We start from the raw sequence: 17,794 nt of genomic DNA on the forward strand, positions 1-17,794 counted from the left end.
AACCACAAATAATGAAATTGTGCCATCTGCAACAACATGGACACCCCCTTTCCAAAGATTTTATCTGAGATAGAAAAAGAGGGGGAGAGAGGGGGAGAGAGAGAGAGAGAGAAAACGCACGTGCATGTGCATGCACGAGCAAGGGGGTGGGGCAAAGGGATAAGGAGAAGCAGCCACCTTGCTAAGTAGGGAGCCCAATGCAGGACTCGATCCTAGGACCCTGGATTCTGATGGAGCCCAAGGCAGACACTTAACCAACTGAGCTACTCTGGCACCTCAACATGGATGGACCTTGAGGGCATTATGCTAAATGAAATAAGTTGAGAAAGACAAATACCGTATGATCTCACTTATATGTGGAATCTTAAAAAGGATGAACAGAAAAAACTCCATGCTTTTAAACATAAAGAATAGATAGGTGGTTGCTGGAGGTGGGGGGCGAGGGGTGGGATAAATGAGTAAAAGGAGTCAAAAGATACAAACTTCAGGTATAAAAAAAGTCACAGGGGTGTGATATACAGCTTGGTGACTACAGTTAATACTATATTGCCTATCTGAAAGCTGCTAGGAGAGCACATCTTAAAAGTCCTTATTACAAGGAAAAACTTCTTTTGGGTAACTGTGCACAGTGACAAAGGTTAACTAGACTTATTGTGGTGATCATTTTGCAATGGATATAAATACTGAATCGTTACTTATATATCTGAATGTATGTCAATCATACCTCAATAAAAAAAAGAGGTGATAAAAATATTTTAATGAAAATCAAACAAAAAATAAACATATCCATCACTCCTGAAGTTTCCTCTAGTCCCATTCCTGATCCCTCCTCTGGCCCTGATTTACCCCAAACTTAGCTGATCTGCTGTCACTACAATTTGCTTTTTCTAGAATTTTAGAGAATTGGAATTCATAATAGGTGCTTTTGGTCTGATTTTTTTACTCTGTATAATTATTTTAAAATTCCTCCTTCTTATGTGTATCAGTAGTCATTTCTTTTCATTGCCAAGAGCATTTCTTTACTATGGACAAACCACAATGTGATCCATTCACTTGCTGATAAAAATGTAGATTAATTTCCAGTTTGGCTTTTAAAGCTGCTATGATCTTTTGTGTGAACTTGAAAGTCAGTTTTGCTAGTTATCTATCCTTGGCCCACAAATTTTCCTTGAGTATTGTGAATTTGTTCTTTTTCTATGCATGGATCATTGCTGTTGAGAAGTCTGATGAAAGTCTAATATTGTTTCCCTTATAAGTCACATGGCTTTTTCCCCCTAGATGACCAAAGAATTTTGTTTTAAGGCCAGTAATTTTATTAAAATTATGTCTTTTCTGCTGGTGATTCTGGGTTAAAATACACACACACACACACACACACACACACACACACACACACACACACACACACACAATTTAGTTATTCTATTTCTGAAGTAGGCTCCAAGCCCAACATGAGGCTCGAACTCATGACCCTGAGATCAAGAGTCACATGCTCTACTGAGCCAGCCAGGCCCCCTTCTGGGTGGATATTCTTTTTTTTTTTTTTTTTTTTAAAGATTTTATTTATTTATTTGACAGACAGAGATCACAAGTAGGCAGAGAGGCAGGCAGAGAGAGAGAGGGAAGCAAGCTCCCTGCTGAGCAGAGAGCCCGATGCGGGACTCCGATCCCAGGACCCTGAGATCATGACCTGAGCCGAAGGCAGCGGCTTAACCCACTGAGCCACCCAGGTGCCCTGGGTGGATATTCTTAAGTGCAGGGCATGCTCTCTCAAAATGCAGTTTCAAATAATATTGTTTTATAATTTTAGATAGTTTTCTTTAGTTTTTAGCATTTGTTCTTTTTTCTTTTTCAGGAATTCCTCATATTCATGTTTCTTCTTTGCCTGTCTTCATTTTCTCAAACTCTACATATCTTTATTTTCTGGATTTTAAAAAACTTCCTCTTTCCAGAGTTGCCTGGGTGGCTCAGTCACTTAAGCAACTGCCTTCAGCTCAGGACATGATCCCAGCCAGAGTCCTGGGATTAAGCACCATGTTGGGCTCCCTGCTCAGTGGGGAGTCTGCTTCTCCCTCTCCCTCTCCCCCTGCTTATGCTCTCTCAAATAAAATCTTAAAAAACAGGGGGCGCCTGGGTGGCTCAGTGGGTTAAGCCTCTGCCTTCAGCTCGGGTCAGGATCCCAGAGTCCTGGGATCGAGCCCCACATCTGGCTCTCTGCTCCGCGGGGAGCCTGCTTCCCCCTCTCTCTCTGCCTGCCTCTCTGCCTCCTTGTGACCTCTGTCTGTCAAATAAATAAAATCTTAAAAAAAAAAAAATCTTAAAAAAAACAAACTCCTCTTTTTACAACTTATTTCTCTTGAGGCATTATCTGTTGTATTTATTTGTTCTTATATTCCTTCTAATTTAGTCTTTATTTCTGAAATGATTTTTTATTCCTAATTCTTTCCTAAATTCTGTCACCTCATTTTGGAGTTTTCCTAATTTTGACTTACGGTATTTTTTTCACATCTTGTAATATTTAAAAAAGGTTTCTTAGCTTCATTTCAAATAGTGGGTACAGCTGGTTCTGTTTTGTGGGCAAGTCTTCTTTCACTACTTCTCAAGATGTTATTCTGTGTATTCTTTTTTCTAATTTTAAGTTTTTAATTCTAGTTAGTTAACATACAATATTATATTTAGTTTCAGGTATACGACAGAGTGATTCAGCACTTCCATACATCACCCAGTGCTCATCATGCACCTCCTAATCCCCACTGTCTATTTCACCCATTCCCCATCCCACTTCTGGACAATTTTTTTCCCCCTAAGAAACATCTTTAAAACCTTCAGAAAACTAAGGAATCTGGTTAAGGTTAAAGCTCCTAAAAATTTCCAATGTACGTTATATACATTGAGAAGAGTGTAAATTACTCAAATATTTTGATAGCCTGATTACTTCATCCCCTCTTAAATTAGAAACTTTTGAAGTAACCTGCTGCCCACCAGCCTCTAAACCAGTTTCTATATTCTCTTCCTTTTTTGTAAGTCAAACTTTATGTGATTTCGCCTCAAATACTCTTGTTACCTTTCTTTTTTTTTTTTTAAAGATTTTATTTATTTATGTGAGAGAGAGACAGTGAGAGAGAACATGAGATGGGAGAAGGTCAGAGGGAGAAGCAGACTCCCCACGGAGTTGGGAGCCTGATGCAGGTACTTGATCCCAGGACTCCGGGATCATGACCCGAGCCGAAGGCAGTCGCTTAACCAACTGAGCCACCCAGGTGCCCTCTTCTGTTACTTTCTTTTTTTTTTTTTTTTAAGATTTTATTTATTTGTCAGAGAGAGAGAGGGAGAGAGAGCAAGCACAGGCAGACAGAATGGCAGGCAGAGGCAGAGGGAGAAGCAGGCTCCCTGATGAGCAAGGAGCCCGATGTGGGACTCGATCCCAGAACGCTGGGATCATGACCTGAGCCGAAGGCAGCTGCTTAACCAACTGAGCCACCCAGGCGTCCCCTCTTCTGTTACTTTTATTTGAAATTAGTTTTCCTGACAAAGTGAGGTTCAATAATGCCTTTCAAGGTAAGAAGTTTTTGTTAATGTATGTGTTGACAAATGTGACAACTTGCTTTCAGGATTTCTTGGCCCTGTTCCCCTCCCTGACTTTGGTCTATATTCTCTTTCCTTTTTCTGTGTCTCCTTCCTACTCCATGTTGATTTCACTCCCAGTTTCTCCTCACAAGAGGCCCTGTCGTGGAAGTGAGACTTAGCGGATTATGAGGGTCAGATCTCTACAAGACCCTTTAATCCTTCTTAGGCTGGGCAGCTTGCACTCACCTGGTATAATATAGTACAAAACCCCTCCTGGTGAGTTCTTCAAATATAATATAGATAGCCAGTAAGCATGTGAAAATGTGCCCAACATTAGTCTTAAAGAAATGTAAAAATTGAAGCCACAATGAAGTACCACTTCACAAATACCTAAATGGCTAGAACGACAACAAAAAAAGATGTTAAGAGTTGGCAAGGATATGGAGAAATTGAAATCCTTATACATTGCTGGAAGCCATGTGGAATGGTACACTTAACTTGGAAAAGTTTAGTGGTACCTCAAAAAGTTAGAGACTTTCCATCTGACTTAGTAATTTTTTTTTTAAAGATTTTATTTATTTATTTAAAAGAGAGAGAGAGAGAGAACATGAGCAGGGGGGAGGAGGCAGAAGGAGAGGGAGAAGCAGATCCTCTGCTGAATGGGGACCCTAATGTGGCGCTTGATCCCAGGACCTTGAGATCATGACCTGAGCCCAAGGCAGATGCTTAACTGAATGAACCACCCAGGCGTCCCTGACTTAGTAATTCCACTCCAAGGTATATACCCAAGAAAACGAAAAACATATGTTCACAGGGGTGCCGGGGTGGCTCAGTTGTTAAGCATCTGCCTTTGGCTCAGGTCAGGATCCCAGGGTCCCAGGATCGAGCCCCACATCAGGCTCCCTGCTCTGCGGGTAGCCTGCTTCTCCCTCTCCCACTCCCCCTGTTTGTGTTCCCTTCCCCCTGCTTGTGTTCCCTCTCTTGCTGTCTCTCTCTGTGTCAAATAAACAAATGAATAAAATCTTAAAAAACAAACATATACTCAGAAAAATACATGAATCTTCATAGCAGCATTATTCATAATGGCTGAAGATGTCCATTAACTTATAAATGGCTCAACAAAATATGTAAATTCACAAGCTAGACTACCATACAGCCATAAAAATGTATCAAGTACTAATACATACTACGACATGAAGCCTGAAAACATGTTAAGTGAAAGAAACCAGTTACAAAAGGCCATATACAGGAATACTTCATTCAAGTGTGCTTCACTTCATCGAACTTCGGTTACTCTTTTACAGACTGAAGGTGTGGCAACGCTGTATCAAACATGTCTATTGATGCCATTTTCCCAACAGCATTTGCTTACTTTGACTCTGCCACATTTTGTTAATTCTCATAATATTTCAAGTTTTTTCATGATTATATTCATTATATGGTGATCAGCAATCTTTGATGTTACTAGTGCAATTGTTTTGGGCTGCCATAAATTATGCCCATATAAAATGGCAAGCTTATTTGATAAATGGGTGTTCTGACTGCTCCACTGACTGACTGTCCCCCCATCTCTCGCCTTCTCCTTCAGTCTCCCTATTCCCTAAAACACAATATTGAAATTAGGCCAATTAATAACCCTACAATGGGCTCTAAGTGTTCAAGTAAAAGGAAGAGTACCACATCTCTCACTTTAAATCAAAAGCTAGAAATTATTTAGCTTAGCGAGAAAGATATGTCATAAGCTGAGACAGACCAAAAAAGCTAGGCCTCTTCCATCGAACAGCCAAGTTGTGAATGCAAAGGAAAAGTTCTTGAGGGAAATGAAAAGCGCTATTCCAGTGAACACACAAATGATAAGAAAGTCTAACAACCTGAATGCTGATATGGAGGTTTTTTAGAGGTCTGGAGAGAAGATACTACCAGCCACAACATTCTCTTGGAGCTAAGGAGAGCAAGGTCCTAACTCTGTCATTCTGTGAAGGCAAAGAGAGGTGCGGAAGCTGCAGAAGAGAAGTGTGAAGCTGGCAGAGGTGGTTCACGAGGGTGAAGGAGAGAAGCCGTCTCCGTGACAGAAAAGAGCAAGCGAAGCAGCCAGTGTTGGTGCAGAAGCTGCAGCAAGTGCTCCAGGAGATCTGGTGAGATCATGAATGAAGGCGGCTGCACTAAACAACAGATTTTCAACATAGATGAAACAGACTTCTAGTGGAAGATGCCATCTACAAACTTGCCTGACTTTAAAGCTTCAAAGGACAGACTGACTCTCTTGTTAGGGACTAATGCAGCTGGCGACGTGAAGTTGAAGCCAGTGCTCATTTACCATGCATAAAATCCTAGGGCCCTTAAGAACTATGCTATATCGGGGCGCCTGGGTGGCTTAGTGGGTTAAGCCTCTGCCCTTGGCTCAGGTCATGATCCCAGAGTCCTGGGACTGAGCCCCACATCGGGCTCTCTGCTCAGCAGGGAGCCTTCCCCCACCGATCCCCTCCACCTGCCTCTCTGCCTACTTGTGATCTGTCAAATAAATAAATAAATCTTAAAAAAAAAAAAGAATTATGCTATATCTACTCTGCCTGTGCTCTATAAACGGAATGACGAAGCCTCAATGGCACACATCTGTTTACAATGTGGTTTACTGAATATTTTAAGGCCACTGTTGAGACCTGCTGCTCAAAGATTCCTTTAAACTGTTACTGCTCATGGGCAATGCACCTCTTGGTCACCCAAGAGCTCTGATGGAGATGTACGAGGTTAATGTCATTTTCATGCCAGCTAATATGACATGCACTCAGCAATTTCCATGGATTAAGGAGTAATTTCTACTCTTAAATCTTATTATTTGTTATTATAATATGGTTATAACCGCCATAGTGATTCCTCTGATGGATCTGGGCAAAGTAAAGTGAAACCTTCTGGAAAGGATTCGCCATTCCAGATGCCATTAAGAACACACCCTCATGGATGTCTCCCAAGGGGTTCAAGACTTCAGGGGAGGAAATAAGTAACTGTGGATGGGGTGCAAAAGAGACCGGAATTAGAAGTGGAGCCTGAAGACATGCTCGAACTGCTGCGATCTCATGATCAAACTGTGACAAGATGAGCAACGGCTTCTCATCAATGAGCAAAGAAAGTGGTTTCTTGAGATGCAATCTACTCCTGCTAAAGATGCTGCAAAGACTGTTGAATGACAACAAAAGATTTAAAATCTGACATACATTTCAGTCAACAAAGCAGCAGCAGGGTTTGGGAGGACTGACTCCCATTTTCAAAGTACTAGCGTGGGTAAAATGCTATGAGCATTGTATGCTACAGAGAAATTGTGAAAGGAAGAGTCAACTGATGTGGGAAACCTCAGCGCTCTTATTTTAAGAAATTACCACTGCAGCCTTCAAAAACCACGATCAGTCAGCAGCCAAACACTGAGGCAAGACCCTCCGCCAGCAAAACAGTATTATAAGTCGATGACCACTCAGATAATTCTTGGTATTTTTCAGCAATAACGTAAATTTTAATTAAGGCATGTACACTATTTTTTAGACCCAATGCTATTACTGCACTTAAGAGACTATAAGACTCTATGACTGTAAGACTACAAAACGAGTAAATGTAACTTTTTTCTTTTTTTTTTAAAGATTTCATTTATTTATTTGACAGAGAGAGATCACAAGTAGGCAGAGAGGCAGGCAGAGAGAGAGGAAGGGAAGCAGGCTCCCTGCTGAGCAGAGAGCCTGATGCGGGGCTCGATCCCAGGACCCTGAGATCATAACCTGAGCCGAAGGCAGCGGCTTAACCCACTGAGCCACCCAGGTGCCCCGAGTAAATGTAACTTTTATATGCACTGGGAAACCAAAAAATTCCTCTGACTCCCTTCATTTCAGTGGTCTGGAACCAAACCCACAACAGCTCTAAGGTATGCCTGTGTTTCCTCACTTAGAGGAAATGTCCTGAATAGGCAAATCCATACAGACAGAAAGTAAATTAGTAGCTGCATAGGTAGGCAGTAAGATAGTGACTGCTAATGAGGATTCTTTTTGGGGTGTTGAAAAAGTTCTGAAAATGAGCAGTTGATAGTTGCATAACTTTGTGAATATACTAAACCCTACAGAATTGTATACTTTAAAAAGCGTGAATTTTATGTAAGTCAATTGTGTATCAAAAAAAAAAAGGTTAAAAACAAAAGAAACCCCCAAACTTTTCCTAGTTTCAGCTGCTGTTCTTAAACTGGCCAGCTACGGGACACCTGGGTGGCTCGGTTGGTTAAGCATCGGCCTTCAGCTCAGTCATGATCTCAGGGTCCTGGGATCGAGTCCCGCATTGGGCCCTTTGCTCAGCAGGGAGCCTGCTTCTCCCTCTGCCTGCCTCTCTCTCTCTCTCTGATAGATAGATAAGTAAAAACCTAACAAAACGAAACACTGGCCAGCTATGCTTTCCAGTGACGCCTCACTGGCTATTTCGGCAGTACTCCCCTTCTCAAGTCTGTTAGAAGGCACCCTGTTGCTCCCTCCTGCTCAGATACCATTACAATGCAATCTTGTGGTTGTTGCAGGTTTATTCCTCTCTGCTTCTATTTTGGAGTTTGTGGAGATATCTTATTACCTAGTTTTGCTGTAAATGTTTCTGAGGTTTTGGTTGTGCTATCCAGCTGCTCTGCTGGTTTTTACAGAGATGAGGAAAGACTGAAAAGCTGTGATGCCATTCCCCAGAATCTTCCCAGAAGCCTCTCAGCCTATTCACTTTTGCAAGTTAGTCAGCAGATGGAAATCTGAGTGGATCCCCTGAATTTGAGAAATTCACAAGTATAGTGTCAAGCTTGGGAGCTACTAAGTTTCCATCTGGGTAGGTTTCAGAAGTATTTGGGGCCACCAAAGCTGGAAGTGTTGTCCAGTGAGAAAGCACACAGATTCTGAATTCTAACGCCGGTACAGGACCTTATCTAAGTCATTTACTTTTTCTGAACCTCATCTGTCTCATCATAAAACGGAAACAGGACTACTTACCTTGCAAGTCTGTACATTTCATACTTTCTTCTTTCATTTATAGACATTTGTGAGGATTACATGACACACAGTGGGGGCTCAAGTACTGTGAGATATTCCCGCACCATCCATGGTGCTTTCTTGACTATTTCAACATCTAATGACTATAAGTGCAAGGGACTGTATTCCTATGATGCCCTGTATAACACCACTCAGTTCTGGGGGGCCCAATGACCACTGCAAGCATGTCAACTTGAGATGCCCATAGCAAAGGTAGCAGGGACACAGGCTGCTGCTGCCACCTTGCTAAGGCCCTGACCCTCTCCGACTTGGGCGCCTTCAAGGAGGAACCTGTGCCAATTCCCTGTCCGGGGCTGAATGAAGAGGTCTCCCTGCATGCAGTGTCTGTCTGGCCTCAGAGCTAAAGAGGCTTGAAACTGACCCTCCAAGCATGTCTGAGCATCACTCCCTCCCCAGTCCCCTGCACAGCAGTGATGCTATTCCTGCCAACCTCTCGGGAGTCTCCAGGAGACACACAGCAAAGCAGCAGAGCTACCCTCCACACACAGGCAAGGTTTGGACTTACTGTGTGAGCGTTGTTGATTTTCTTCACTTCCCACTGGCCCTCCCCGGTGTATGTCAGCAGGGAGATGGCCCCATCTGAGCTCCCGCAGGCCAGTATTAGGCCATAGTCATGGGGGGCCCAGCACACGGAGTTTACTGCAGGAAGGAGGGAGGCATAGTTAGCAGACTTTGATTTCCCAAGTTTACCGTTTTACTATATTTTTAAAGTAAAATTGCAGGGACCACTAGGAGGAAGATAAGAAGATTCTAAAAACCCATCACCTACAAATATCATAATTTCGTAAACTACAGTCTACCTTAACAAAAAGTAGGGTGAGGTGAAACAGATAAAGGGGACCAATAGTATGCTTACTGTGATGAGCATGGAGTAATGGATAGAAATAGTGAATCATAATACATACCTGAAACCAGTATTACATCATATGTTAATAAAAATAAATTACTAAAACTAGGAAAAAAAGTAGAGTAGACAATAATCTAAGAATAAAGGCCAGTACATAAAATAAATAAAACTAAAAAAAAAAAACACAAAAAAAAACCTCACTGCATTGTTTTTTTCCTTTTCTTATTTTGCTTTACACTTGTTTTAGGTCTTAGGGCCTTATGTCTGCTGTGGACAGACAGCAGAAAAGCCAACCAAACCCAAGGGACAAACAAGGAGCATCACAAGGGAAAGGGCATGGGAGCGTCAGCCAGGGTACAAAGCCCCATCCAACTGCCCCTACCACACTGACTGTACCTGAGGAGTCGTGTCCTGTGTGCTCATGCGTCTTCTCCCAGGTGCCATTCTCCTCCTTCCAGATAATGACTTTCCGGTCATAGGAGCAGGATGCCAGGATGTTGCCATACATGGGGTGGGCCCAGGCCACTTGCCACACAGGACCCTCGTGACTACAAGGGGAGAGGGTCAGAGGCTGGTCAGATGGGTCACAGGAACCTACAGTGCTCTGCCACCCACTAGTTTGCACCAAAGTGAATGACTTTCTTGGTAGGCAAATACAGTATCTCGGGACAGAGCTGCCTGAGGATTTCTTAAGGGAGAGCTATATGAAGTCACTGCCAAAAGGGACCTTTGTTGGGCACTGAAGATCCTGAGGCCCAGAGGTCCCAGAGGCTTTGAAAACAATTCAGGACTCCAAGTCAGCCTCTCTGTCCTGACCAGACAGAACCCTCTCCACCTTGACCCACACTGCAGCCAGAACCACCTACATCGGCCATCCTCAGGAAAAGCCTCTCAGACTATTCATTCATCTGTGCACCGATCAATTCAGGGTTTGCCCCCACAAGTGCTCAGGAAGTATCTGTAGAGTGAATTGCTACTTATCCTTCCAGATGGTTAACTTTTTTTTTTTTTTCAGAGGGTTTTTTTTGTTGTTTTTTTTAAAGATTTTATTTATTTGTCAGAGAGAGAGGGAGAGAGAGCGAGCACAGGCAGACAGAATGGCAGGCAGAGGCAGAGGGAGAAGCAGGCTCCCCGCCAAGCAAGGAGCCCGATGTGGGACTCGATCCCAGGACGCTGGGACCATGACCTGAGCCGAAGGCGGCTGCTTAACCAACTGAGCCACCCAGGCCGTCCCCAGATGGTTAACTTTTTGAGCAAGCACTATCTGTTTCACATTTGCCACTATTCTTTTAATTTGTTCAAGGACATGCCTCTCCTCTGCTCTTCTGATCTTTATGCATTCACCTGGAGTTTTATTTGAGCACGTACCTGGTGCTGGTCTCAGTACTGGGGCCACCTCTCAGGTCCAGGCAAGGGCTGGGCACCAAGTACACAGCAGAGGGGTGACAGCCCAGGCTCATTCACCCTCACTCCCCATTCACTCTAGCTTTTTGACTTGAGGCAAGGGCCATGTCCTTCCTATGGCTTAGTTTCCTAATGGAAATATCAGCAACGTTTTTGGTGTGCTCAGGAGGGGAAATATAGGTGATAACTCAGGTAAAAAGCCTGGAATAGTGCTGGGCACAAGAAAAGAAAAAACCATTCATGCCTGTCAGCTGGTATTGCTGTTCCCTGTTCACTCCTCCAACCCAGGGCTGCACACACGCAAAGTGTCTGTCTCCCTCTGGCTGGGACAATTCCTAGGCCTCACAAAGGAGCCACAAAGGAAACTGTGAGGAGATGAAAATGTCCTATAACTAGCATAGTTTTAACTGAGGCAAAAAAAAAAAAAAAAAAAGGGGGTGTGAATTTTATAATATTGCACATCTTTTCAGTGTAAGAAAAACAGGACTGAAAGCACCGAGTGACAGCGGATGTGACCACCTCTGCCAGTGCCAGTAGCAGGCAGCTCTCTGCACAGCCAGGGAAAGCAGTATCTGACCCCTTAGTCACTCCATTTTTGACATTCAGGAAGACGGGAACTTCTATACCCCTTTCCCTAAGTGGCTACTTAGTTATGCCTTAATTCAGTTAATGTGTACTGAGCTCCTACTCATCAGGGTTCATAATTTCTCCTGTGCAGTCTGCTGAAGGCTTTGGTCCCTACCCAGAATAATGGATACAACACACACAGCTAGGATTATAAAGGAAACCCAATCATAATGAAATACACTGATAAAATGTTAAAGATGGATTTATTATATAGGGACACATGTACTTCTGTTAGCACATTAACTAACAAACTCTAGTGGCAGGTCCAATAACCACTCTCATTTCAAAGTAGTGATAAGCCTAAGTGCTATTTTGAGACAGCTAGAAGTGGAATGTGATATGAAGATAGCTGTGTCTTCTACTGGTAACAAAGTTACAGATGCTCTGAATACTACTGTGGCTTCTAGCCTACATCCATCATTGAAAGAAATGCTAAATATCTGAGTCACTGATAATAAAGGAGTGATTTTTTTTTCTCAGCCCTAGTTCACCAGCCCCTGAATTCTAACCACAGAACCGTTGGGAATCTGTGGATTCCAGGTTAAGAACTCCTATTTATCTGGAAGGCAGTGGACTGAGGGAAAACAGTACAGGTGTAGCCATAAAAATGAGCCAGGATCTCAAGAATCTTGGTAGGGAGAGGGGAAATAAAACATTTGTAAATATTCACTGAGTATCTGCTGTGGGCATGCAAATAGGCAAAATTATAGGACTTATGTAATTACTAATGCATTCTTACATTAATATTATTCTTTCTTTGATTACATTAACATCATTCTTACATTACTGCCTTTAGTAACACTTTAGATCAGGTTGGCTAAACTTAAAAAAAAAAAAACAACAGGTGCCTGGGTGGCTCAGTGGGTTAAGCCTCTGCTTCCGGCTCAGGGCATGATCCCAGGGTCCTGGGATTGAGCCCCGCATTGGGCTCTCTGCTCAGTGGGGAGCCTGCTTCCCCCTCTCTCTCTCTGCCTACTTGTGATCTCTGTCTGTCGAATAAAAAAATAAAATCTTTAAAAACAACAACGAAAAAGTTCTTTCCCACTTTTAAAAGTAGCAATAGCTACCGAAAGCATGCTGTGAACAGGCTCTACCTGGAAGGAGGCAGCAACTGCCTATTTTGAGGGTTAGCAGATAAAGCCTTTGAGAGCTACGTAGACTGACTCTTACCCAAGGTCTTCTGGTGGGTTTTGGGGAAGCAAAGTTAGGATTCATTCCTGGATCCATCAGCCCGGAATGTATGCTGAGGACAGCTGCTTGGCTGGGACTGGCGGGGGTGGGAGGGGTGTCCTCTCTGCTAAATGCACTGTGGAGCTCCTCTGATCTAGGTCTGAGAAGCCCAATCATTCTGAGACCTCACCAAGACTTGGCTGGACTCACCCCCTGAGGTCGGCAATGAGGATCTGTCCTCCATTTCGCACATCGAAGATTTTGACAGACCTGTCTGATGAGCAGGTTGCTAGGCGGGTGCCATAGTAGTCCATCTGGGCATCGTGCTGCAAAGGGAGGACAGCTTGAGAAGACTGCAGGCTGGGAGGGTGTGTGAGGTGGGGTGGCGTAGTCACCAGGACAGAATCTAGTATGGACCAGAGTTTACCTGGTAATAATCTAACCTCAAAGAAGCATCATTTTCAGGCAACAAGCTAGCATCTCCAAATTCCATTTCTCTGACAGGAATGTCATTCTGAAAGGGACAACCCCCCTCCCATCCTAGCTGCTTTCAGACCCTCTACATAGAGAGGGGAAGCCGTTTCCAATCCTATTCTGTAGGATTGGAAGACAAAACATTGGGAGACAAAACAGTGGCTAGCTAGCCTCCCTTTTCTTCTTCCATCCTCAGGCCCCACCATGTTCTGATGCTCTGCAGGCTACTGTGGAAGATGCCTAGAGTTTCAGCTCAGCCCCAAAACCCAGGGCTGATGGTGACACAAAGGAGTAGCCTCTGAGTACCTGTAGGGCCCTAGTGAGATCCTCCATAATGCATATCTGGCCTAGACACAAGGTTCTATTCAGACATTATGGCTCCTTCCCCCACCCATGGCCCTAGATCCTTTGTGGACCTTTGTTCCTGGATTTTTACTAGACCTTTTTCCTAGTAGTATGCCTAGAACCCCAGACTCTCCACCCATGCCTTAAATGTCAATAGTTCCACCACTGATGAACCAACCTTCTCGATTCTGACTGGCCATGCAATCCTAGGGCTGGTCCCTGCCTACAGCTCTCGTCTTTTTCCTCTGAGCTGCAATGCCTGCTGTCCCACTGAAGTCTAAGTGTTTAGACTTCTCAGGTACTTCTGCAGAGTGCTATCACACACTTCGGGAGGAAGAAGGGGATAGTCCTTTAAAGATTTAAATACATCTCCTGACCTTACCTGTTGTTCAGAAAAAATTACATTGATTTCCTTGAACCTCAGTTTCCTTCTCTTTAAATGGGGCTAATGGTGGCATCATTATGGCTACCACTATGGCTATCACCATAGCCAATGGTGGCATATGCTTTAGGGGTTGCTATGAAGGTTCAATGAGACACTGAATGAAAAGGGTAGGGCATGGGGTCTGACAGTGAACATGCAGACACCAGCCATTGCTATTTTTGCCTCATCTTTTTCTCAAACCCAAACTACACAAGTAGGTAGCATACATGTTCTTTTTCCCATTTTAGCTGTGAGGAAATCAAGGCTAGCTCAGAAGAGTTAAGAAATGGGCTAGGCAGTCTCAGATTGGATTTTCATACCCAAGATACCACACTGTCTCCAAGAAGATGTGGTTAAATGACTGCAGTCACGAAACATATACAACTGTGAGACCAGGCAACCTATCAGAAGATGAAAAGCATCCGCTGGTAGGCAGGAACCCTGAGATGAAATACTGTAAGCTGACTGACCAGAGAGACTTGCTCAAAGTCTGCCTGGATTGCCTGGCCCTGCATGAAGCACAGTCTGCATCTTTGCTGCTGGAGACTTTAACCTGTGGACCTTCTCCCACAACTCTGTCCTCCGATACTGCCCCGTGTTTGTCTCTCAGGAAACACCCTGAGTTAATGACTTCTGGTTCAAAGGGCTTTGCCTGGCCCACTATCTGTGGTGGTCCTATCTGGCTCTGTTTTGGGCTTTCACTGTGCTTGCTCTCTGGCCTTGTACTGAGTCATTTTCCCATTCTTTCTTCCTTCAACCCCCTTTCCGAAGGGGTTAAGCGGTGGCAGCACGGGGAAGGCAGGTGGAAAGACTATTGTCAAACTTTCACACCAGCTTAGCCTCCACCCCAGAGCAGGTTACTTTGTTGGCCTGAAGACTGAGGGCCTTGAGCTATAAACCATTCCTAGGTTCCTCCCACCAGAGAGTGACCAGAATGCCATAGCCCTGCCAACATGGCAGGCACTGCTGGGAGACTGACCACATGCCGAGGCTACAGCCTGACTCAAGGGTGCAAAGCCATACTGGATTCAGGAATGATCAACAGAAATGTTCGCCCTGCACTGAAATGCCCACATCTATAGTATGTAAGGGAAGGCTAAAGGAATACTTACAACTGGGAGGAGAGGCAAGATGGCAGAAAAGTACAAGGCCCTGTTTCAACTGGTCCCCTGAATTGAGCTAAATATCTACCAGAACACTCTGAACGCCCATGAGATCAGCTTGAGATGAAAGATTATATACTTCTGGATCTCTATGGTGGCAGAAGGTAATCAGTGGAGAAGTGCACCTTGACTGGATCATGGTGGATATATTTAGCTATACATCCCTCAACCACCTCTCTCCAAAATGACTAGGAGGAACACCCAAGACAGGAAAAATTCAGAGACTGTGCCCTCTGCCACAGAACTATTGGATATGGACATAAATAATATGTCAGAAATGGAATTCAGGGTAACAATTATGTAGCCAATGGCTAGGTTGGAGAAGACCATTAGTGGTAACATAGAATCTCTAAGGGCAGAAATGAGATCTGATCTGGCAGAACTTAAAAATGCTATCGATGAGATCCAATCTAATCTAAATACTCTAACAGCTAGGGTAAATGAGGCAGAAGATCCAGAATTTCAAATTAGCGATCTAGAATACTATCTGATAGAAAAGAAGGATTAGGAGGAGGTCTGGAACAAACAGCTTAGATAACATGAAAACAGAATTAGGGAAATAAAGGACGCCAAAAAACGTTCCAATATCAGAATTATTGGGATCCCTGAGGGGGAGGAGAAAGAAAGAAGACTAGAAGATATAGCTGAACAAATATTAGATGAAAATTTCCCCAACCTGGGGAATGGAATAAGTCTTCGTGTCCTAGAGGCAAAGAGGACACCCTCCAAGATCAACGAGTCTAGAACGAGACAGAATTGTAAAATTCATGAGATATAAATTCAGAGAGGATGTTTTAAGGGCAGCTAGGGGGAAGAGATTCCTTAGTACAGAGGAAGGACCATCAGAATAATGTCAGACCTGTCCACAGAAACCTGGCAAGACAGAAAGGGCTGGCAAGACATATTCAGGGCACTAAATGAGAAGAACATGCAGCCAAGAATACTTTATCCAGCAAGGCTGAAATTCAGAATGGATGGAGAGAGAGAGAGCTTCCAAGACTGGCAAGGTTTAAAAGATTATGCGACCACCAAGGTGGGACTACAAGAAATATTGACCGTGCCAAGGTTCAAGCCCCGAGCTGGAGCCGTTCAGGTTCCCTCCGCCGATTTGGGTTTTGCGGGGTTCTGGCCTTGCCCCTCGGAACCTTTCGGAATGGGAGGCCGGAGGGAGGAACCTCTTGGAACTCTGCGGGCCACGCCGCTGCCGCGTCTCTCGCTCCTTTTCTTCCTCTTCCCCCAACAATTGAAAACAAAACCCAGAACATCGTACGAGCTAGTGTATCCCGAGCCCTTAGTAAGTTCTAGACGTTGTTCATAATCTCAGCCTGCTAACAGCCCCGCAAAATAGGTGCTTCTGTTATCGACACTTTACAAATGAGGAAGCTTGAGTTTCGGAGAGGTGAAGTCTCTTACACTACTAGTTAAGTGGCAGAGCTGAGATTCGAACCCACGTAACCACTCCCTTCTACCACCTACCACCTCTCCCACCGGAGATATACGTGGACATAGATGTAGGGCTCCGAAGTTGATGGGCAGTTCTAGACACTGATGTAAGGATGAGCTAAATTACTCTCTGAAGGTAGGGACTCGGGTTTTAAATCTCTGCAGTATGCAGTGTACAGTCATTCCACATTTACTCATTGAGTGAATGCCTGAACGGTAACGAATGAATAAAAGTGCGTCGCTGGAGCCTGGCACAGAGTGGGGGGTTCAGGTATCCGGTGTGCTCAGGAAAATGGGTGTGCCTGGGGTTCTGAGGGAACTTGGGTGAACCAGAAGTCAGGACACTGGGTTTAGTTCTTCTATAAAAGAAGAACCCATGAGTGATGTAGAACAGAAATTTTCAGAGACAATCTATAGAAACAAAGACTTCACAGGCAACATGATAGCAATAAAAACTTATCTTTCAATAATCACTCTCAACGTGAACGGCCTAAATGTTCCCATTAAACGGCATAGTGTTACAGACTTGATAAGAAGACAGGACCCGTCCATATGCTGTCTACAAGAGATACAAGAATCTAAAGATACTTCCAGACTGGAAGTGAAGGAATGGGGAACCATCTTTCATGCCAATGGGCCTCAAAAGAAAGCTGGGGTAGTGATTCTCATACCAGATAAATTAGATTTTAAGCTAAAGACTGTAGTCAGATACAGAAGGACACTATATCATTTAAAGGGTCTATCCACCAAGAATTACAAATTTACAATTATAAATATTTATGCCCCCAACATGGGAGCAGCCAACTACATAAGCAAACTGTTAATCAAAATCAAGAGTCATATTGATATGAATACATTAACTGTAGGGGATCTTAATACACCACTCTCAGCAATTAACAGATCATCTAAGCAGAAAATCAATAAAGAAACAAGAGCTTTGAATGACACATTGAACCAGATGGACCTCATAGATATATACAGAACATTCCACCCTAAAACAATATACTCATTCTTTTTGAGTGCATATGGAACTTTCTCCAGAACAGACCACATACTGGGTCACAAATCAGGGCTCAACCCTCACCAAAAGACTGAGATTATTCCCTGCATGTTCTCAGATCACAACGCTTTGAAACTGGAATTCAAGCACAAGAAAAAGTTTGGAAGAAATTCAAACACTTGGAAGCTAAAGACCACCCTGTTTAATAATATTTTGATTAACCAGGAAATCAAAGAAGAACTTAAACAATTCATGGAAACCAATGAGAATGAAGAC

The 17,794-nt window shown here is 43.6% G+C and overlaps 1 protein-coding gene across 1 annotated transcript in view; it reads right to left on the bottom strand.

Annotated features, from left to right (window-relative positions):
• LOC111143848 (SEC13 homolog, nuclear pore and COPII coat complex component) overlaps window positions 1-17,794 on the bottom strand; it is a 41,561-nt gene that overhangs the window by 17,818 nt on the left and 5,949 nt on the right. The window contains exons 3-5 of the mRNA XM_022497801.1: window positions 12,880-12,995; window positions 9,865-10,016; window positions 9,127-9,260 (exon numbers count right to left, since the gene is read on the bottom strand). Of these exons, the coding sequence (XP_022353509.1) occupies window positions 9,127-9,260; window positions 9,865-10,016; window positions 12,880-12,995 (402 nt within the window). The remainder of the gene's footprint in view (window positions 1-9,126; window positions 9,261-9,864; window positions 10,017-12,879; window positions 12,996-17,794) is intronic.

Source organism: Enhydra lutris, unplaced genomic scaffold (assembly GCF_002288905.1).
Source record: "Enhydra lutris kenyoni isolate GAN:26980312 unplaced genomic scaffold, ASM228890v2 scaffoldscaffold10, whole genome shotgun sequence".
In the NCBI taxonomy this organism is placed as follows: Eukaryota; Metazoa; Chordata; class Mammalia; order Carnivora; family Mustelidae; genus Enhydra; species Enhydra lutris.